This window comes from Melanotaenia boesemani, chromosome 17 (genome assembly GCF_017639745.1).
Source record: "Melanotaenia boesemani isolate fMelBoe1 chromosome 17, fMelBoe1.pri, whole genome shotgun sequence".
NCBI classification, from domain to species: domain Eukaryota; kingdom Metazoa; phylum Chordata; class Actinopteri; order Atheriniformes; family Melanotaeniidae; genus Melanotaenia; species Melanotaenia boesemani.
In genome coordinates, this window is record NC_055698.1 from 3,329,468 (window position 1) to 3,350,640 (window position 21,173).

The window sequence follows — 21,173 nt, forward strand, 5'->3', positions numbered from 1 at the left end:
AGGAATTGACTTAACAACCATGGCAATGTAAAAGATGCATGGAAGTATGAGGACAGTGGAGTATGACGATGAAACAGACATCACTATTTATGTACGTAAGGGAGCATAAATGGGCCTTTAGGCAACCAGCTCTGTCGTGGGTAGTGGTGACCAGGTGAAGCCTCATGAAGCACTGAAGCTTTCCAGCAAATTGGTTAATTTTTTCGAGACTTCATGTGCACACAAAGCCACCTGCTGGCCAAGTGTATAAAACAGGCCGCTATGATGTAATCTGTGACATTTTCTGTCAGAAAAGGCGATAGACACTTCAGGGAATTACTTCCTGGATTGCTCGACACATGTTCCAAAGACTCGGAGTGTAATTGTTCACATACTTTCTTGTCTACAATGCTTGTTACCAAAAGATTCCACCAGGAGGCACATTAAAGAACTCAGACCAGATGGAGTTGCTGAATTTATAGTATGTGAACAAAACAATGAACATGGAGACATACAGAGGGGTTAGTGTTTGGTTATTTTGGAGATTCTAGCATACAAAACAACTGTAGATGGTGTGTAAGGACCCTAAACCAAGCACTCTGAGTCTTTAAACTTTAAATCATTTTACTGCTTTGACATCTGGTCTAATAGGTCCCTACACTGCCCCTACTGGTTACCCACATATTGCAGCTTACAAACACATTCTCTGAGGATGTGCATGAACACGAAAATATTTGAGGCAGTCATGATAAACAGACGTGTACCCAAAGTTAAAAGCATGTATATTTTCTGGCATTGGCTCAGCCAACATCAGCATGTGCTGTCTGTCCTGTGCAGGAGGCTGTGCACAGGGGGAGGAGGTGGAGGAGGATGCAGGTCTGTCCAGAGGGACCGGCGTCTGCAAGTGGTTCAACGTTCGGATGGGCTTCGGCTTCCTGTCCATGAGCAGCCAGGATGGAGTTCCTCTACAGCAACCACTGGATGTGTTTGTCCACCAGGTGAAATCCTGCTGCCTTTTTTTCTTTTACCTCTTTAAAGGATGATAATTCTAATCTAAACAAACAAACAGGTCCTTTATTCATACTGTTAAGTGCCTACAGGGGCAACCCTCTAAACTAGAGCACCATGCAGGGAAAAACAACTATTAGAAGCATTTCCACATCAGAGCTTTGCTTTAACCAGACTTTTCCTCGCTTTTCATGGTCCATCGCTCCACTTGATTTATGTTTTTCTTGGCGGAAAAGGCTACAATCAATGAAAGAAACTGTGTAAAACAAGAGACAGCACACTCAGACATATCGTATGAGATAGAGAAAAAAATGTTCCAAAAAAAGTTTGCATGTTGTATGTGTAAATAAAAACATAAAGCAATGATTGACAGATAAAATTTTTATTCAGGATTGAAGATAGAAAACAAATCACATATTGAAAATGAAACATTTGATGGTGGTTTCATGGAAAATATTTGCTCATTTTGTATTTAACGGCTGCAACACATCTAAAACAAGTTAGATAAAGGTGATGTTTACATTGTGTAGTATTCCTCTTCTTTTAATGACAGTTTGCAAATATGTGGGTACTGACGAGTCCAGCTGCTGGACCTTTGGGAGATGAATGTCAACCCATTCTGGTCTGATTGAGGATTGTAGCTGCTCAACAGACTTTAGTGTGGTATTTTGCATTTCATGATGCACCAGTTTTTTACTTAGATTTTTTATTTATTTTTATTCATTTACCTACACGCCAGTTTTCCTCCTTACCTCAGTCTATTGTAAATTTGGCCCAGACTACGTTAGGAGCTAGAAGAGCTAAAAGAGGGGCCAGGGTGGCGCTGGACACACCTGAAATTTAATTGGACATCCCAGGTGCCACCTCAGGTGAGGAAGAGGACAAACATCTTTTCAGACTTGCATGGATCACCAGCATCACTATACCAGTTTGAAATAATTTTAAAGCAATTTTCTATCTATTCATTCTTTTGAAATATTGGCAAGTGGCTTCAGATTTCTAGAAGAGATGTTGTCCTTTTGCCAGTACAACTACTAATATGTTATGTAAGTTATGTAAGACTATTAACCTGATGTTAGCATGAAACCACATAGCAGTGCTAATCTAGTTTGATGCTAGCACTAGATTAGTTTTAAGCTAATGTGGGGAAACCAGCTCATATTTTGTTTTCAGTGATGCATTTAGGGATTAAATATCAATTCAGTTAATCAAGATTTTCACATTGCAGCTGAAAATAAAATATAAAGGTGCTCAAAGACAAGCACGTTATCCAGGTTGCTTAGCTCTGACTAAGCCAGTGCTACATGATCCAGTTTCATTTAAACAGGAGGCTAGCAAGGCTGCTAGTAGGTTTTAAAGTAGTGCAGCATGAAAATGTAGAGAAAAAGATCCTGGAACCAGTCTGTTTTAGTAGGAAAAGATATAAGAATGAAGAGAAAGGGAGATATTTCTGGCTTTTTAGTAAAGAGGAAGAACACAGATCAGGTAGAGACAGACCCCAGCCCTGACACACACACCTTTCTATTGACCTTACTAAAGTTGTTGCAGACTGTAGCGGCTTCCTTTGTCCTTTAGCCGCTGAGAGTGGCTGGGTACTTTCGTACTATTTGTAACGCGCTTTAATCCGCTTGGCCCACAGAGACGCTGAATCCAAGATGCTTTCACTGTTTTATTCCTTTTGCATAGCTTGATACATACAGCGTGGATATAACTGATGGTTGACTGAAAATAAACCGGGATGGTAGCGGATAACAGGATACAAAGTATATTAAAACGTAAAACAAAAGCGTAGAGTGGAAGCGTGAAGCGTGAAGCATGAGGCGAGAAGCGAGAAGCGGTCAACAAAAAATTACGGCTACCCAGCTGCCTCTCCCAAACATTTTACCCCAGGTGAAGGTGTACCTATATAAACTTTGCACCCGCTTACTCACGACCACGCCCACACACACACACTCATAGTGTTCCCTGGCTACACGTCTTCTATACACCAGCCCCTAATTATTGGCTTCTACAATAATTCATCAAACACGAAAAATAGAAGACATAGTTATCACTCAATCAACCCACAAACATAAGCAAATAACATGAAAACATCAAAGTCCATGAAAATACAATATACCCATCTTCCTTTTTCTGGTCGCCATCATGGTGACCCATAGGTTTAAAAGTCAATTAAGTCCATAGTTGGTCACATAGGTCCACAAAACAACAAACACACACACAAAGTCTCTGGAGCACCGGCTGACTCCTCATGCAATGTCTGCCTCCATCAATAGGCAGACCTTGGTAATGGGCCGGTCCAGACAACTAGTCTTGGTTTTAATCCGGACCTGGCGGACAAATCCCCTTTCATCAGGAAAAGTCTTTAACACTTGTCCCATGATCCAAGAGTTTCGAGGAGCTGTGCTGTCCACAAGGATCACAATGTCTCCAGGCATGAGATTCCTCTTAACTCCGGTCCAGCGTTGACGCTCCTGCATCAGAGGCAAGTATTCTTTGGTCCATCGTTTCCAAAATAGGTCTGACATATATTGAACTTGTCTCCATCTCCTCGTAGCATAAACATCAGCCGGCTGGAAGACTCCTGGTGGTAGTGAAGGTAAGTTCTTTTGCAGCAGCAGGTGATTAGGTGTTAAAGCCTCCAGGTCATTTGGATCTATGGATGCCTTAGTGATGGGCCTGCTGTTAACAATGGCCTCAACCTCACACAGCGCAGTTTGAAGGCCTTCTTCATCCAAACGCTGTACCTTGAAAGTAGAATTGAGCACTTTCCTCACAGATCGAATAAGCCTTTCCCACACTCCTCCATGGTGGGATCCTGCTGGAGGGTTAAAGGTCCACTTGATGCCCTTCTGCAGCATCAAATTATTAATCCGTGTCTGATTCCAATTGCCACTTTCAGTTCCCGTTCAGCTCCAACGAAGTTTGTGCCATTATCAGAGCGCAGTTCCTGCACCTGTCCCCTTCTGGCTACAAAGCGCCTTAGAGAATTGATAAACGAATCAGTGTCCAATGATGATGCCACTTCGATATGAACCGCCCTTGAGGCGAGGCAAGTGAACAGTACACCGTACCTTTTCACGATACTTCTCCTGCTTTTCACCTCAAACGGTCCGAAGTAATCCACTCCCACGCATGTGAAAGGTGGCTGGTCTGGTTGTATCCTGTCTTTTGGCAAATCTGCCATCTGCTGGCAAACAGGGGAAACATTGTGTCTTCTGCAGATGGTGCATCTCGACAAAATGCATTTAATGGCGGTACTCTCTCCAATCATCCAATACTTTTCGCAGAGCTTGGAAAGCATGTAATTCCTGCCACCGTGACCCACTTCCTGATGTATGTGGCGAAGCAAGAGGGTTGATATGTGGAGCTCTCTAGCCAGAATGACAGGATGTTTTGACTCTGCGGGCAAAGATGATCTGCTGAGTCTGCCTCCTACTCGCAGGATGCCGTCTTCTAGAATTGGACATAATGCACAAAGGCGACTGCTTTTCTTTACAGACTCCCCCTTTTCAAGACTCTTTATCTCCTCCGAGAAACATCTCTTCTGGGAGAACTGTATTATTGCAAGCTCAGCCTCCTTAAGATCTTCCACAGTGAGGTGAGAGCTGGCCGGCAACTCCTTTCTTTTCTTATAGCGGGACAACAGCCATCTTTTGTACCTCAGCATCCATGCCACAGACTTTCTCAGACGAGTCCAGGAGGAAAAGTAATGGACAAGGTAAACAGGAGGATCCTCCTCTGTCCTTACAGCGTTCACTGCAATGGTGGTCTTTACTTCAGGGTCATTAAGCAGGATCCGTCCATCTGCTTCTTGATTCGCTGGCCACTCACCCTCCACTTGACTTAAAAAGTGAGGTGCCAACACCCAGGCTGAATCCTTAAGAAACTTCTCCACCTTGACCCCGCGTGAAGCAGCATCTGCCGGGTTTAAGCATGTCTCTACGTATCTCCACTGATCCTGATGAGAAGATTTGAGAATCTCAGCCACTCTGTTTGCCACAAACACTTTGAACCTGGTTGTTTTGTTCCTGATGTACTTTAATACTGATGCACTGTCCGTCCAGAATACTGAGTCTTGTAGGTTGATGTGTAGTTCCTTTCTCCACAACACGTCCATCCGGCTGGCCATTGTGGCTGCTACAAGTTCCATTCTGGGTATGGTAACTGCCTTCATCGGGGCCACACGTGACTTTCCCATAATAAAGGCAACATGTCTCTGATGGTACTCATTTTGCAGGAGCAGGTAGGTTACTGAACCATATCCATCTTGGCTGGCATCGCAAAAGTGATGTAATTGAGCTGTTTTTACATCGCCAAAATCCACAGGTTTGAAGCATCTGTTCAATCTGAAGTTGTCCAACAGATGGAGACCTTGTATCCAGTTAATCCACTCTTTGGAGACTGCTTCAGGTATAGGCTCATCCCAGCCAAGTGCTCTTCTACACAGGTCCCTCAAGATTAATTTGGCAACCAGAACGACAGGGCTCAGCATCCCCAAAGGATCGTAAATAGAGCTCACTGTTGAAAGAATTCCTCTGCGGGTGAGAGGTCTCTCCTTAAGCACAATCTTAAATTTGAACATGTCGGATTGAATGCACCATTCTACACCCAACACTCTCTCAACAGGTAAGGATGGCTGCTCAAAATCCAGCTTCATGACTCCTTTAGCTCTGTTGGTCTCTGGAATGCACTCAAGAACTTTTGGCCTGTTACTCAGCCACTTTGTAAGACAAAATCCACCCCTCTCGCACAGAGCCACAAGCTCTCTGTACAAAGTGACTGCTTCCTCCTCGGTCTGAACAGATACAAGGCAGTCATCCACATAGAAACAATGCAGGATTTTATTCACTGTCTTCTCCTTAAACAGTTCTCCAAAATCCTCTGCACATTTCTTCAGAGCAAAGTTGGCACAGGCGGGGGATGAGGTTGCTCCAAATAAGTGAACCTTCATCCTGAACTCCACCGGTTCTTGTCCTAGCTCGCCCTGTGGCCACCACAGGAACCTCAATAGGTCAGCATCGTCTGGAGGGACTCGCACCTGATAGAACATGGACTCGATGTCTGCCATAATAACTACAGGCTCCTTTCTGAGTCGAGTCACAACTCCTATTAACAAGCTAGTTAGATCAGGGCCTTGAAGTAGTTGCTCGTTCAGTGATTTCCCTTTAAAGCTGACGCCACAGTCGAACACCACTCTCAGCTTTCCTTTAGTTGGATGATGGACACCGTGATGTGGTAGGTACCAGACTTTGCCGTCACAACGGTTCAGCTCTTTTTCAGGGACCCTTTCAGCATAGCCCTTTACGAGCAAGTCGTTCATGAAGGTGGTATACTCGGAGTAAAACAGTGGGTCTCTCTGAAGCCTCCTTTTCAGATGATAGAGCCTCTGTTCCACAACTTTCCTATTATCAGGCATGATGACTTCTGGCTCCTTCAAAGGCAGGCCGATCTGATAGTGACCATCCAGATGTTTAACAGACTTATTCACCAACTCCAGGAACTTCTGATCCTCTCTGGACAGACCTGGCTGCTCGTCCATGGCAGTTTCAGGAAAATCATTTTTTAACTGCTGTTGCCACAGCTCATCCAGGTTTATGACGGAGACTCTGTTTACTGTCACTGACTTGCAGCCAATGGCCTGCCCACTATTTCTTCCTGTTAGTGGTCCATTCACTGTCCAGCCCAGTGCAGTTCTTATGGCATAAGGTCCGTCATTCACACTATGGATCACCTCCAGTGGCTCCATGGCTCTAGGACAGTGTTTCTCAATCCTGGTCCTTAGGGACCACTGCCCTGCATGTTTTAGTTCTGTCCAACTCCAACACATCTGATTCAGATCAACGTGAACTGCTTATCAAGTTCTTTGCAAGCCTGCTAACGAGCCATTCATTTGAGTCAGGTGTGCTAAAGATGGACACCTCTAAAACATGCAGGGCAGTGGTCCCCGAGGACCAGGATTGAGAAACACTGCTCTAGGAATATTGATTCCTATGAGCAGGTCAATTCCGGCGTTGATCTGTGGTAAGGTCAGGTGTTTTAAGTGTGGCCACATTCTCAGATCCCTTTCTGTAGGTATATTGCTCTGATATACCGGCATTGACTTCTGAGAGTAGTCTCTTGGCAGGTCAATAAAGTTTTCGCCATGAAGTGCTGCTACCTCCAGCTCGGGGACAACATAGCTGTTCACCACTCTTTCCTGACCCATGGTTCTTAGGAGAATGTTGGTCCTTCTTCCAGTGAGATGGAGTCTGTGTAATAAATCCTCTGTGCAGAATACCGCAGTGCTGCCTTGGTCCAGGAAAGCATATGTGTAGATGATTTTATTTCCCTTCTTGGCTTTGACCTGGACTGGCACAATGGGAAGTTTGCAATTTTGCTCTCCAGCCCCCGTAAGACCACTCGAGACCAGAGTATTATCCACAGACTCCGTGATGTTCCTCCCAGTCTGATCAGAATTACTCACATTGTCCCTGTGTAAAACAGCGGGATGTTTCAGGCCACATTTGAAACAAGACATCCTTTTACGACATTCCTTACTGACGTGTCCTTTACACAGACAGCTATAACAGAATCCGTTTTCCTTTAAAAAATGTATCTTGTCTTTGTGAACCAGTCTCTCCAACCGTACACACTTTTCAAGTGAATGTCGTTCTTCACAACAGGGGCATACGTTTGTCCTGGTTTGGCAGGTATCTTTGCTCTTATTCTCAGAATGACATCTCCTTTCCACAGAGTCAACAGTCGTGGCAAAACTTGTCCCTTTAATTCCAGAGCGTAGTTGGACTTTGGGTTTGCTGCCTGCTTTGTACATTGTTGGTGTATCTTGTATGTTACCGAAAACAGGATCGGTGAGTATCTTCACTTGCTTTTCCACAAAGATTGTGATGTCAGTAAACCTTGCTCTCCTGTCTGCTTTCTCCTGAAGGTCGCAGGCATGACTCCTCCATCTTTCTCTCATCCTGTATGGCAGCTTCTTTATAATGTCCAGCATATTAGATGGTGTGTCCAGATCACGTAGGTACTGCACATCCTCCATAACATTGCAGCAACTGGGGAGAAAAAGGCTGTATTCCGACAGAGTCCTCACATCCTCTGCTTTAATTTGTGGCCACGATAATGCTCTCTCCATATAAGCTGATGCTACTTTCTGCTCATTCCCATAATGTTCCTTTAATAGAGCCTTTGCTTTGAAATATCCTCTTTGTGCGTCATTATATTGACAACTTCTCACCAGCTCTTTTGCATATCCCTTTGTATATTGTTCCAAAAAATACAATCAATCGTAATTGTTATTTGTATTGCATTCCACTCCATTTTCAAAGGCTCTCATAAAGGTGTAAAACTTAAGAGGGTCGCCATCAAAAACTGGGATTTCTCTTTTTGGAAGAGCGGATAGACATTGTTGTTGTATGAGAAGTGATGTTATTTCATTTTGCTTTCTCATTATATCAACTATGCCGTCGCTGTCCTCACAAAATGTATTTCCATTTCGTGTCAATACAGGTATAGATGGCTGTTCTGTTGGAGGTGCATCCCCACATGATTTCATCTTTGGTTTAGTGTCGAGAGATGGAATAAATTCTGTTGCGTTTATGTTAAGTAGTTGTGACTTTTGTGAACATTGTTGATGTTTCTTTTCCAGGTAAGAGTTCTTCCCATCAGAAGCTCTTGTTTTGTGACTTCCACTGACCACACTGCTTTTAGCTTTTAATAAATTTAGCGTTGCCATTTTTTCTGCAATTTCACTGTCCAACTTGAATTTCTCCCTTTTTTTACGTAACCTTTCTTCCTCTTCCTGAAGTGCATGCTTTTCTTCCAGCAGTTTTTGTTTTGCTTCCAAAACAGCTAGCTTAGCTTCCGCTTTCCATTGTGCAGAGGATCTTGAAGTGATGGAGGACTGATGTGAACGAGATCTCTTACTCCCAACATTTGAAACACTGTCTCCTGGTTCCACTAGAATCTCTGCTTCTGGTTCATAAAAGGGTTTCAGCTTGTCGGCGCTGTCGGAGCTTTCAATTAGTGGTGAAGATTCAGGCTCATCTGCATTTTTGTTCAAATTCTCCTTTTGCCAGTCTTTCACTGCATCAATAAATGCCTCTGCATATTCCATGATGGTGATAAACCATTCCTTTTGTCTTTCCTTTTCCTCCTCTGGAAGTAGTGGTAACACCTCATTATGTGTTGAGTGGGCCTGTTCACAGAGGGCATTTAGGTTTTCAAACTCCAGATTTGTGGGAACTTTTCCTTGAATTTCATCTGGGATTTCATTTGTGGTATTAATGCTTTGATTTTATTGATGGTTGCTTTGCGCTCATTTTGAAGTCGCTCAATTTTGTTTTCCAGAGCCTTTGCAGTGAGTTTAACTTCTCTTTTCCCCCTTTCATTTTCCATTATATGCGAACCTTTGCTTGTTTGACTCATTTTAATTGACCTTTATTTCACATCATCATCACTCAAAATTCATAACATTCAAGTTTCATGTTCTTTGCAATTGGGTTCCACAATTCAACAACTTTATCCAGACAACATCAAAGCTGCGAATCGTATCCATTCAGTAAGATAAGGAAGTAGCACTCCAATAACGCAATCATGTCCGCTTCATTCATTAATTCCTCTTAATCAAAGATGCACGGCGGCATCACCAGCAGGATTGCTTCCTTAGCGTGATCCTCACAGTCATGACACAGGCATGGCTTACCTGTATTCAGCTGAATGAATTGCGTGTTGTGCACTTATCTGCTCCGTTCTCGTACTGATGGCCCGTTCCTTTGGTATTTAGATGCGCTGCGTGAAGCTCTTCATAGATGCCAGTTTTTTTTGTTGACATTGTAGCGGCTTCCTTTGTCCTTTAGCCGCTGAGAGTGGCTGGGTACTTTCGTACTATTTGTAACGCGCTTTAATCCGCTTGGCCCACAGAGACGCTGAATCCAAGATGCTTTCACTGTTTTATTCCTTTTGCGTAGCTTGATACATACAGCGTGGATATAACTGATGGTTGACTGAAAATAAACCGGGATGGTAGCGGATAACAGGATACAAAGTATATTAAAACGTAAAACAAAAGCGTAGAGTGGAAGCGTGAAGCGTGAAGCATGAGGCGAGAAGCGAGAAGCGGTCAACAAAAAATTACGGCTACCCAGCTGCCTCTCCCAAACATTTTACCCCAGGTGAAGGTGTACCTATATAAACTTTGCACCCGCCCACACCCGCTTACTCACGACCACGCCCACACACACACACTCATAGTGTTCCCTGGCTACACGTCTTCTAGACAGACATTTCTACTTGGTGATCTAGATTATTAATGTAAAGATGTTTTACGATATTTAAGGTTTTAATAGAAATTTGGACAAATGAGTTCTTAAAAGGGTTCAGTCTGCATGTTAGAACTGGATACCTTCAACCAGAAGGTGATAGCTCGTATTCAAGTTAAAAGATGTGTGGTGGGTCTGATAAAACTCTATGTGCTAGTCTGAGTACAGCGCGTACATGGACGGATTGGAGCAAGAGGTTTCCGGCCCTCCCATCACCGTCCTGGCTGACTGTGCTGACCTTCTGTTTTATTCCTCATGTCTCTCTGATGTGACCACAGTTATCACAGCAGGGTTTCTACATGGCCCCCCTAATATCTGTTGGAAATCACATGAATTATGTTTGGCAGAAGCTGACATGGAGCGTTGCTGTTCTGGGGAAACGAGGCACATACTAAACCTGAAAGCTCTTCATACTTTATTTTGTACATTAATTTAACAAACATGAGTTACTGTGTAGAGGTGTGAGGAAATACATGCAAAAGTAATATAAAAACAATCAATAGACGCAGAAAAGGGCCAGTACATTGATAAATAATGTAGGATATAGTCATCACACAAATTAACTCTTCTTAAAAATGAAAGCTCTAAAATTTCCAAATTGGATTTAGTTTAAAAACAGCACAAATAATTTTCAGAGCAAGAAATAGTGTACTTCCAAATTAAATCAAAGACTTTTTTCAGAAAGAGATGGGGGTATGATTTAAGATGGAAATGCGTAACTTCAGAGCCGTGGGTCTGTATCCCTTCTGCTCTAGCTCTAGAGGAAAATGGAGTTTATTCCTAATGGACAGATTCATTAATGTTAATTACCAACTATACGTACTTACAGGAAATCTGTGCAAACAAACTTAAAAGAAGTGGATAAAGGCCCCAAACTCACCTACTGCTGCAGGTTTTGTTGCAACTCAGGAAATTGTGAGGTTTGAAAAGCTGTTCACAAACAGAGCACACAAAAGAAGCATTCATTAAAATTCAGAGCATCTGTTCTAGGACTTAAAAGGTAAACGTGAAGTAGTTCAGAAAATTAGAGATTGGGATGTTATTTCACACCATGACTTAAAATGCAACTAAATGTAAAGAGTTTTGCTTATTGTAAGTTATTTTTAGGAATCATATGATTTCTGGCTCTGAATGATGATTATTTGGTGGTAAAAATGGCTCTTTTGTATGTAAACACTGAAGACATCTGGTGTGGTGAGTTCAGGGTCTACTCAACCCTCTGCTCCGATAGGAATGAAAGAAATATCTTTCATGGGGTCTTGATATTTCATTGATTTATTAAGGTTACATGTATTTCTAACCAGTCAGTGTGGGATTTGAAGTGTTTTAGTCTCTTTGTATTTAAAGAAAATTTTGGGCATCCTGTTTTTTTCATTTACAAACTGGCCAACAAGGCATTGAGAGACTTTCCAGCAGAATCTGAGTCTGAATATATCTGACGACTTATTGCAGTGACACAGTAATGCTGTACAAGTATATTGTACATTTTATGTCTGACTGCTTAACTCTGGCTTTGTTGCTGGACACAAGTAATCATCACAGTTTTCCATTAACAGAGCAAACTGCACATGGAGGGCTTCCGCAGTCTCAGAGAAGGCGAAGCGGTGGAGTTCACCTTCAGGAAGTCGTCCAAAGGGCTGGAGTCCATACGGGTTACTGGACCAAATGGAGCACCATGTTTGGGTAGTGAAAGAAGACCAAAGAGTGCCCAGAAACGACGCTCCAAGAGTAACAAGTAAGACGAATCAGTAAACACAGAACTGTTCAGGAATATCTGCGGATTTTAGGGACAACTACTTTCTCTCTGAAACTAGAACCAGACCATCACTGAAGCTGGCCACAGCGTGTCAAAGTGAAAAAATACATCTCTTAACAGGAAGGTTGTGAACATACAGATTCAGATTTTGGATGATGTGCTGTCTAAGTGGTATGAAACATAAGACCGATACATACTCCGCATGAACAGAGAACGTTGTTCTTGACGTAATTTTGTCCTCGCAGTCCTGGTTTGGGACTTCTAACAGCTTTTTGTTGACCCGTGTTGCATCCGGGAACAATCGTATAATTGGTTGGAAATTTGAAGTGGGTGTGGTTTACACAGAAATGCGTGAAATGGAAAGTTGTCACTTCCGCTTTTCTGTTGATGCGAAAGGTTCAGCAACGATAGTTGTTGTAAAGGAGGTACGATGAGGTACACGGACACCGCCGCATGCACATCCCCGCCCTGCCATGGTGAAAATTTCTCTTTATGTATGAAATAACCAGACCAAAGCTAACTTTTTTTTTGGTTCGGTGTTTCAACGCTTTTCTGTTGGCCAGATAACCCCGCCCCCAAACGCTGATGCAACTACGTGAAGCAGTTCTTAGCTCTGGCCCAGCAAAGAGTTGGTACCAGCTTAGAACCAGTTTTCAGAGCCAGGAACTGGTGCTTACGCAGGCTCTGGCTCTGAACCAGCACTGGAACCAGCTCAGTCGAATGAAGTATGTAACAAGCTTTAGGACCCTGCTCATATAATTAGCATTAGCATAGCATGACTAAAACTACCAGTTATTATGAAGTGAATTCATCCACTTTGGACCATAAATATCTGAAATTCACACTCATTGTCCATTTCATCAGGTCCGCCTTCTTGTACAGGGAACTTTTACCAAGTTCCCTGATTTTATGTCCACAGGAACGCACAGCCCATTAAAGCCAGTTAGCTGAGTTTGTTCTGGAGTTTCAGGTCTGCGTCTGTTCCTCTCAGCATCAAACCAATGTAACACGCTAATACACGTGACATATGATCATGTCACCAGAGGATGTATGTATTGTGAAATGTTGTGCTTTTACAGTTTAATTCCAAGTGCAGGTGAAGAGGTGAGAAATGGTGTCACGCAGGATGCTGCTCTGCTGCTCTCACTGCTTGTGTTTTGCTTTATGTTTGTGTTCAGAATATAAAGTATGATTGAGATTATTTATTAAAGAAACTCTAATTTCCCATTTACAGTATACCTAAAAAGTTTTAAATATTTAAATAGTTTTCCTTTTAACTGTTAAAATAAATGAAAATTTGAAAATGTCTAGATTTTGGTTTTAAAGTTTGCAGAACAAACATGAAACACAATAAACAACCTGTTTTATTAACCCATTTAACTTATTTTCTTATTGTGCTTTATAATATAATTTAGCCTCTTCTTCTCTCACATTTGAGTGACTTCCATGCAGAGATTTCATCGGATGACAGGCCTTGCTTTGTCAAGAATCATTTGTAAGTTTCAGATACATTTTACTATATAAAAGTAGTTCTCATTAAATATTTAGTTAACATTCAACACTCTGCCCTACATGAACCAAACTGTGTATAGCTCTTTATCCACACCAAACCTCTTCCATTTACCTCAGAGCATTTCTGCTGACAGCACCCAGGTAAAAACTTTCCATCATCCACAAAACTTTCCCTGATAAAAGCGTCCAGTAGAGGGGTGGGACTTTTCAGATTCCCCAGAATTCTTGAGGGAATGAAGAGCTCTGATTGGTGGAACATATACCTTCTCCATCTCCATGTAAAACCCGGTCTGCAAACATGTTTATTTTATTTCAACAGTCCATGATTTGATCGTTTAATAAATGGAGCTATGTGATGTAGATGGAGGACGAGATCCATACATATTTATTGATGACAACATTCAGCACAACTTCGAGTGTGTGAAGGAAAAGCCAGCCGGCCACACACACAGACACATCTGGGAAAAGTTAAAGAAACTGAAAAATGATTATAAGAAGCTAAAGGAACACGGATCAAAGTGGATCCGACTGTCATACCAACAAGTGATGTCAGCCTGATCAGGAAATATTAACTTTGCAGCGGAATTGCAAACCATGCAGATTACCAGCCCCTCATGACCTGAACCTGTTGACCTTGTAAGTCCCTCCGACCACAGAACTTCTCTGTGATTTGCCCGATAAATCCACCACTTCCTGTCTGAAAATACGATAAAACGATAGTTTTTTTCTATGTCAGAAATTTTAAACTTTAAACCAAAGTCAAGCCATTTTCAAATTTTATTCCTTCCATTTTTACATTTAAAAGGAAAAATTCCTCATATTTCAATTTTAGTTTTTTAAACTCTCATTTTTAAAAAAATACTCATCTCTGAATGGAAAATCCAACAACCAAAACATTAAACCGACCCTGAACGCACCCTTACAAACCTCAAGTGATCACTGCAAACGGGCATGATTTGATTCAGCTGCTTTTAATCTCTGTGAAATGGTCGCGAACCGAATTTATAATATTTTTTTATTTTCATTAAATAACTTCAACCAGTGTCAGGATTTAAACGATGAACACAACCAAAAACAACTGAAACATACGATATTTTCCAACAATTAAGGACACATTCCCCACACACACATTCTAGTCTGCCATGAGTTGACCACAACTTCATGATACCCAACACGATGAGGTGTGATGGGCAGTAGAAGTCTGCCCCCAACCAACCGCCTCTATTTTCCTTTTGTTTAATCTGGAAAGAATTTGTTACATTTTTATCACTTTAAAGTTCTTTTTTTCTATCATGAAACAACACTGAAAACATCGAAAACGCCTGTAAATGAGGAAGCTTTTTACTTTTTAAAAGAAAATCTAGTGTCACCAGTCTGACAGCATCCAGTAGCTCTGACTCTGTCAGGCATGGCTGAAAGTGATTGAATACGCTCAGGAGTCCGTGGTTCAGAGAGGAAAAGCTTGGTCTGTGGTTTGGATTAAGACAGGATGAAGTTATTGATGCTGTAACATGCTGTAAGCAGAATTTAATTCATCACCACATTAATCCACAACTTCCTGACGCTACATGGCTGCTGCAGGTTGGAGTCCACTCACATCCTTAAGCAGAGGAAAGAAATATATCCACCTAACTGATAACAGATGTCGGTGCCTGAGAGAAGTCAGAGGTCGGCTCTGCCATAGCAACAATGGGCTGTGATGTATGTGTGTGTGTGTGTGTGTGTGTGTTTGGAGGGGGGGTTTAGCCAAAGGGAGTTGGGTTTCAGAGGTCACAGGAGTACCGAAACAAAGGAGCTCCTCTGCTACCCTTGTGGCCATGCTGATCAATAATGATCCCCAATCTGGAGGGGGGTTGGCTAATAGGGGATGCAGGGCTCATTTAACCCTTCAAACTCCAGCTCATTTTTTTCTGTTTTTGGTCCACAATGCTTATAGAAGCTGCAGCTTTTAATCCCAGTCAGCATCAGACATGAAGTTTCCAGCCTCAGTTGTCAGATTATGAGGCTAAAATGATGTAAAATGAATGTATGAATAGATGTAGCAGCATAAAGGCCGACCAGAAGAAGAAAGCAGAATTTATTACTAACAGAACTTTGTAGAAATAACACACAGATCAACAGTGACCAAGCCTTTTCTCATCTGCATCGTTCTCTCAAGTCTTGGCTTTCAGGAGAAAAAATATTAGCACTGAAACAAACACACAACAGAAACTATTTCCATGTTTCCACTTTTTCCTCATTTCCAGTTATTCCTGCTACTATTTACCTGCTATCCTCACTAAACCAACTCCAGCTCAGCTGCTTTGTGGCGCCACCGTGCATCAGAAACGTCTTCTTGGCTTTATTCCAGCCATAGAGGAGCATTATTTTTCTTCTTTTCACACACACATAGAACTTTCTGCTCACTGGTTGATCTTTGGCTGCTCCTGATTGGACGTTACCGTCAATCTAAGCTCTCTGATTGGTGGAAAGTCTGACAGGAAGTGGCTTCATCATCATGTCCAGGTCTAAATAGAGGTCTCTTAGCAACATAGTAGTGATGGTGATGTTTTTATGATGAAATGTGATAAATAATGCTGTTATCATGGATCATTGTGGATTTACCAGATAGTCTCTGAATAAAACTACATTTAGAAGCTGGACAGTATAGAAATGCCTGGAAAACTTCTATAGATCACCTAAAGGGTAGCTATCCATCACAGTTTACCCCACAGAGCTACACACAACAGTTGCTGAGACACTAATGATGGTGGAAGAGATGGACCTCGGGGCCTGGAGATCTAGTGGAGTTTTAAGGGTTAAAGAACAACTCAGTGATTAAAATCCTTGTGTGTGTATCTAAAAGCTGATGTGTTTGTTTGTTCCTCTGTGCTAATGAGCAGCAAACAAAATTAATCAACGTTGCAAGGAAGATAAAATTTCCTTCAATCCTCCAAAACGATAATTTTCTAACAAACTGGAAGTGTTGTTGGTGAAGTTCATGGGACCTTCCAAAGCTTCAAAGTTCAGCATCTAATTTACTCTTAGTTCAGAACATTTAAAGTTTGATTCTGCGAGCCAAATTTCTTTTACTTATTTTTTCATTAATGAGTTAAAAAAATTCTTCAAAATTCTTCTTCAGCTCTGTGGTTTGGCTGTATATTTTACAAAAATCGAATGAATAATAAATCATTCATTCGTTTTCTACACTGCTTAGTTCAATTCAGGGTCACGGGCGAAGCTGGAGTCAATCCCAGCAGGAGGCAGGTACACCTGGACAGGTGGCCAGTCCATCGCAGGGCCAACACAGAGACAAACAACCACTCACTCCTCTGGAGAAGTTAGAGTGAACAGTTAACCTTTGGTTAGGTTATTAATAACCAGATGATAAAGTTTTCAGTCTCAATCCCAAATTTAGTTTCTCAGCAGAAATGTTACAGTTCTTCTCTCCTGAGAAGTTATTTGGCCAGTAGTGCTGCTCAACACAGCTTCTGGCCAGAACATCTCCCTTTTTGAGGTATTTTAACTGTAAAATATTGCAGCAGTTTACTTTTTAAATGCATCCATCCATTTTCTACCACTTATTCGGGGTCGGGTCGCAGAAACAGCAGCCTAAGCCGGGAAGCCCAAGAGAACCACATCATCTGCAAAAAACTGAGAGCCACAAAACCAGTTCCCACCCCGGCGGCACCTAGTCAACCCTCACTGGAAACAAATCTGATTTGCTGCAGGCAATGTGGACCAAGCTCTGGCACCGGTCGTACAGGGACCGGACAGCTAAGAGGGTCCAGTACTCCATACGATATTTTTTATACTGCCAGTCAAAATATTGCATTGGGTACTGCACACCGCTGTGCTGATAGAAAACATACTATTTGTTTTAGGCATTAAATTACATGCAACCATCATTCTTCTGTGTCACATGACTGTGGCAGCCAATCAGATGTCATGATGATGACGATGATGCCAGTGTTAGTGATGATGATGTGTTTTAATCTTTTACTGGTTCAGTGCAGGTTCTTGAACAGTGTTTTCTTTCAGAAAGATAGAAAGAAAGTTAATTAATTTTCAGTCTTTTATAAATTTTATGTTATCCTTTTATAAGCATCTCTTTCACGTCTTTATGAGTTTTATTCATATTTCACGCTGCCCTTGCAATAAAGTTGTAATGCACACTGTGTGAGTTCCCTTTTAGGGGCAAAAAGTATCAGTATTGATTTTGATTAAAAAAATACCATGAATTATCGTTTGAAAAGCAAAATGTTGGCATCGCCCATCTAGTCAGACCCCTCTCTGTGGAGCCGGCTCTCAGTTTGGCTTAAGGATGCAGACTTAATCTCTACCTTTCAGATTAGACTTCTGACTTTCCTTTTAGGTAAATCCTATAGGTCTGGCCCGGTGACTCTCATCCATCCCTTTAGTTCTGCTGTTATAGGCCAAGACTGCTGAGGCCCATGATGCAATGGGCTCCTCTCTGCAGCAGGGATGGAAAACAAAGCACTTTTCTCTCTTTAGTCTTTGTCATTACCAAGCAGCAGCACAGGATCTGTAGTGTGGAGTGTTGAGCATAATGGGATTAGCAAACCAATAAAACATATTTGGATCATTGGGTGGTTAACTATTAGTGACAGCAAGGCAGAAACTTGGATGTTGTACAGCTTTGTGGGGCTCTATGTCAGGATTCCTTCCATCTCATCATGTTTTAGGCCCATGTGATTAATATGCTTGTGAAACTGCAGATGGGGATTCAGAGGGAAACGTCAGGACCATCAGAACACCAGGTTTTCCATTGACATAAAATCAATAGCTTCTGCCTGTTTAAGCAGCCAGCTTGTCTTTATGTCACACTGCGCTGTGTTTGAGCCTCTTTTGTCTAATTCTACCAACCATAATGAATTCATCAATAGAATTTCATTTAGCTGCTGATTAGATTCAACACCACATAGCCGAGAGTTATGGATCCCAGAATAGCCCCTCAATAAGCCAAAAGATATGTTTAGTATCTGTTGTGTTTACTGTACAGCAAACAACGGGTTTAAAAAACCAAACCAAACAAAACACACAGTAAGTTGAGGGTGAGGTTGTGATTTTCATTGAACATTTTTACGCTGTTTTGTTTGAAGCGACATCAGCTGGTGTCCAAACTGGCCTGCATGAGGGTCTAATCTGCCCTGCGGGATGAATTTGGAAAATATGAAAGTGACATAGAAAACATTAACTGTCCATGTGTAATATTATATCTTTTTGATTTAACCTTCCTGTTATGTATGTTTCTCAGGTTCATTCAGGCATGTTTCATTTAAGTGTCAGGAAAAAAGATCCCAACAAACATAGTTTATATCTAATTTTTGACTCAGTTAATAACAATTTCATTCAACATGTGGAGCAGTGATGTTCTTTCTTCTTCCAGATTATGGCTCAAGGGGGAAAAAACTAATTTTTTTTAATTAAAAATATGAGTTAAACCTGGTAGATCTTGAAAAATGACTTTGGTCATAATGTGAAATACTGTATTTTTCACTTCCTGACACCTGGGATTAAATGTTTTGTGACTTTGTGATCTGTGAGCTACATTGGATGTGTTAATGATAAGTTGAGGCAAAATACTGTTGAAACTGCACTTATTTTTCTCCAGAAATTTCAGGTTGTCCATTAAATGTAAATATTTTGATGTACTTGTTCTTCTTTGTATTAAAACTGAAAGGAAAATTGGTTATTATGCTGTTACTGGTCTGGTCCACTGGAAATCAGATTGTACTGTATGTGGCCCCTGAACTGCAATGAGTTTGACCCCTCTGGTTTAGGCTGTTATCAGAAACCAAAAGGTGGTGGTGTGCTGCCCCCTGGTGGATATGTTTAGCAGCACCAAATTACTGCAGTGGTATTCTATTCTATTCTATTCTATTCATTTACTGTTTCATTTATCAATTCTTACTTGTTGTCCATACTTGTCATTCCAGATGCTACAACTGTGGGGAACCCAGCCATCATGCCAAAGAGTGTCAGCTGCCCCCTCAGCCCAAAAAGTGCCACTTCTGTCAGAGTATTTTCCACCTGGTGGCCAGCTGTCCAGTCAAAGCGCAGCATCAGCAACAACAATCTCTGACCGCTCAGGAAATCCCAGCCTTGGCAAGAGGTGAGGAGGCGGAGCAAATCCAGGCCACTCTGTCTGAACACCTGGAGTAAATAACCCCAAAAAACTGTGAGGTGTTTTTATTTTTTTAATCCGAGGTTATAGAAAGACTTACCTCAGAGTTTTATTTACTGAACAGCAGACATCGATCTGGTATTGATGTGTTGTTTGACAGACAAACATAACCTTCTTTTTCCAAAGCGATTTACTGCCTCAGATAAGTGTCTTACCTCTGAAATGAAACAATCAGACTAACTGTAGATGTAGCCGTGTTGTCGCCCCATTAATCAAGTCTCTGAACCTTTGAAGGGAGCTTGCCTCCTTTTTCTGAACTTTTTCTAAAAATGCAATACAAACATCTATCAGGTTTAAACCTCTACATGGTGAATGTACTAGAATACTCTAATACTGGTCTGAAAAGAAGAATTAGCTGATGTAGCCCCAAAATGTTTGCCTCAGTTAGCTAGCTACTCTGATTAGCCTCTGAGCTAGATAGGTAAAGTGTTATTTATTGTTTTTAAAAAAATATGTAAAAGGTCTATTACAGTTTAAGAATTAAAAGAAAAAAATGCTACACATTAAGCTTAATGAAGAGATATTTCTTCTGTTTTGCCAAATAGAAAGTTCATGCAACGAAGCGAAAGTTGTGTACTGGAAAGTGTTCTTCATGTAGGGAATACAGCATGAAACATATCCAAGTGGTATTGGAGCATGTCTAAAATTATAAATGAGCTGTGTTCAGACCAGAAGTGAAGTAAATAGTCGCCTTGTTCTATCTGTATAAGAGTTACTGACATCTAGTGGTAAAGATGGGTATAGCACAGTTGTGAATGTATGGTGGTCGTCAGTGGCCAAAATTCTTCCAGCCATGAAGACGTTTACATGTGTGAGTGGATCCAGTGGTCTAAGGTGCAGCGATTACTGCACTAAAGGTAAATACTTCAACACTAGTTTACATGGATAAATACTAGGGATGGGCATTTTAGGTGATTTTTGAAGTCAACTAGTCGTGACATCATCATGACATCATCAATAATAAAATAAAATAAAAATACTTTATTTCCAAATTGAAATTGTAAAACATGTATGAAATGTTATTTGTACTGTAAATAGTGTGTTCCATAAACAGCTGTTTTTTTTTACATTGTTATATTTTTAACATTGTGTTGGTGCTAGTGTCCTTTAGAGCAGAGGTCCCCAACCCTGGTCCTCAAGGCCCACTATCCTGCAGGTCTTAGATGTCTCCCTGCTGCAACACACCTGATTCAAATGAATGGCTCAGTTGCAGACTTGTGCAGAGCCTGTCAGAGAGCCGTTTAATTTGAATCAGGTGTGTTGCAGCAGGGAGACATCTAAGACCTGCAGGATAGTGGGCCTTGAGGACCAGGGTTGGGGACCTCTGCTTTAGAGTCAGGGATCAGATCAAGATCAGGCAGACTGAGGCAGCAGCCGCCGTGCAACGCGCCATTTTCACAGATGGAAAAGATAA

General features: G+C 41.6%; 1 protein-coding gene across 1 annotated transcript; it reads left to right on the top strand.

Annotated features, from left to right (window-relative positions):
* Positions 1–794: 794 nt before the first annotated feature.
* On the top strand, positions 795–19,737 carry LOC121628022 (protein lin-28 homolog A-like). The gene is made up of 3 exons (XM_041966915.1): positions 795–977; positions 11,861–12,039; positions 19,512–19,737. The coding sequence occupies exons 1-3, from the start codon at positions 795–797 to the stop codon at positions 19,735–19,737; spliced, it is 588 nt and encodes a 195-aa protein (XP_041822849.1).
* The last annotated feature ends 1,436 nt before the right edge of the window (positions 19,738–21,173 follow it).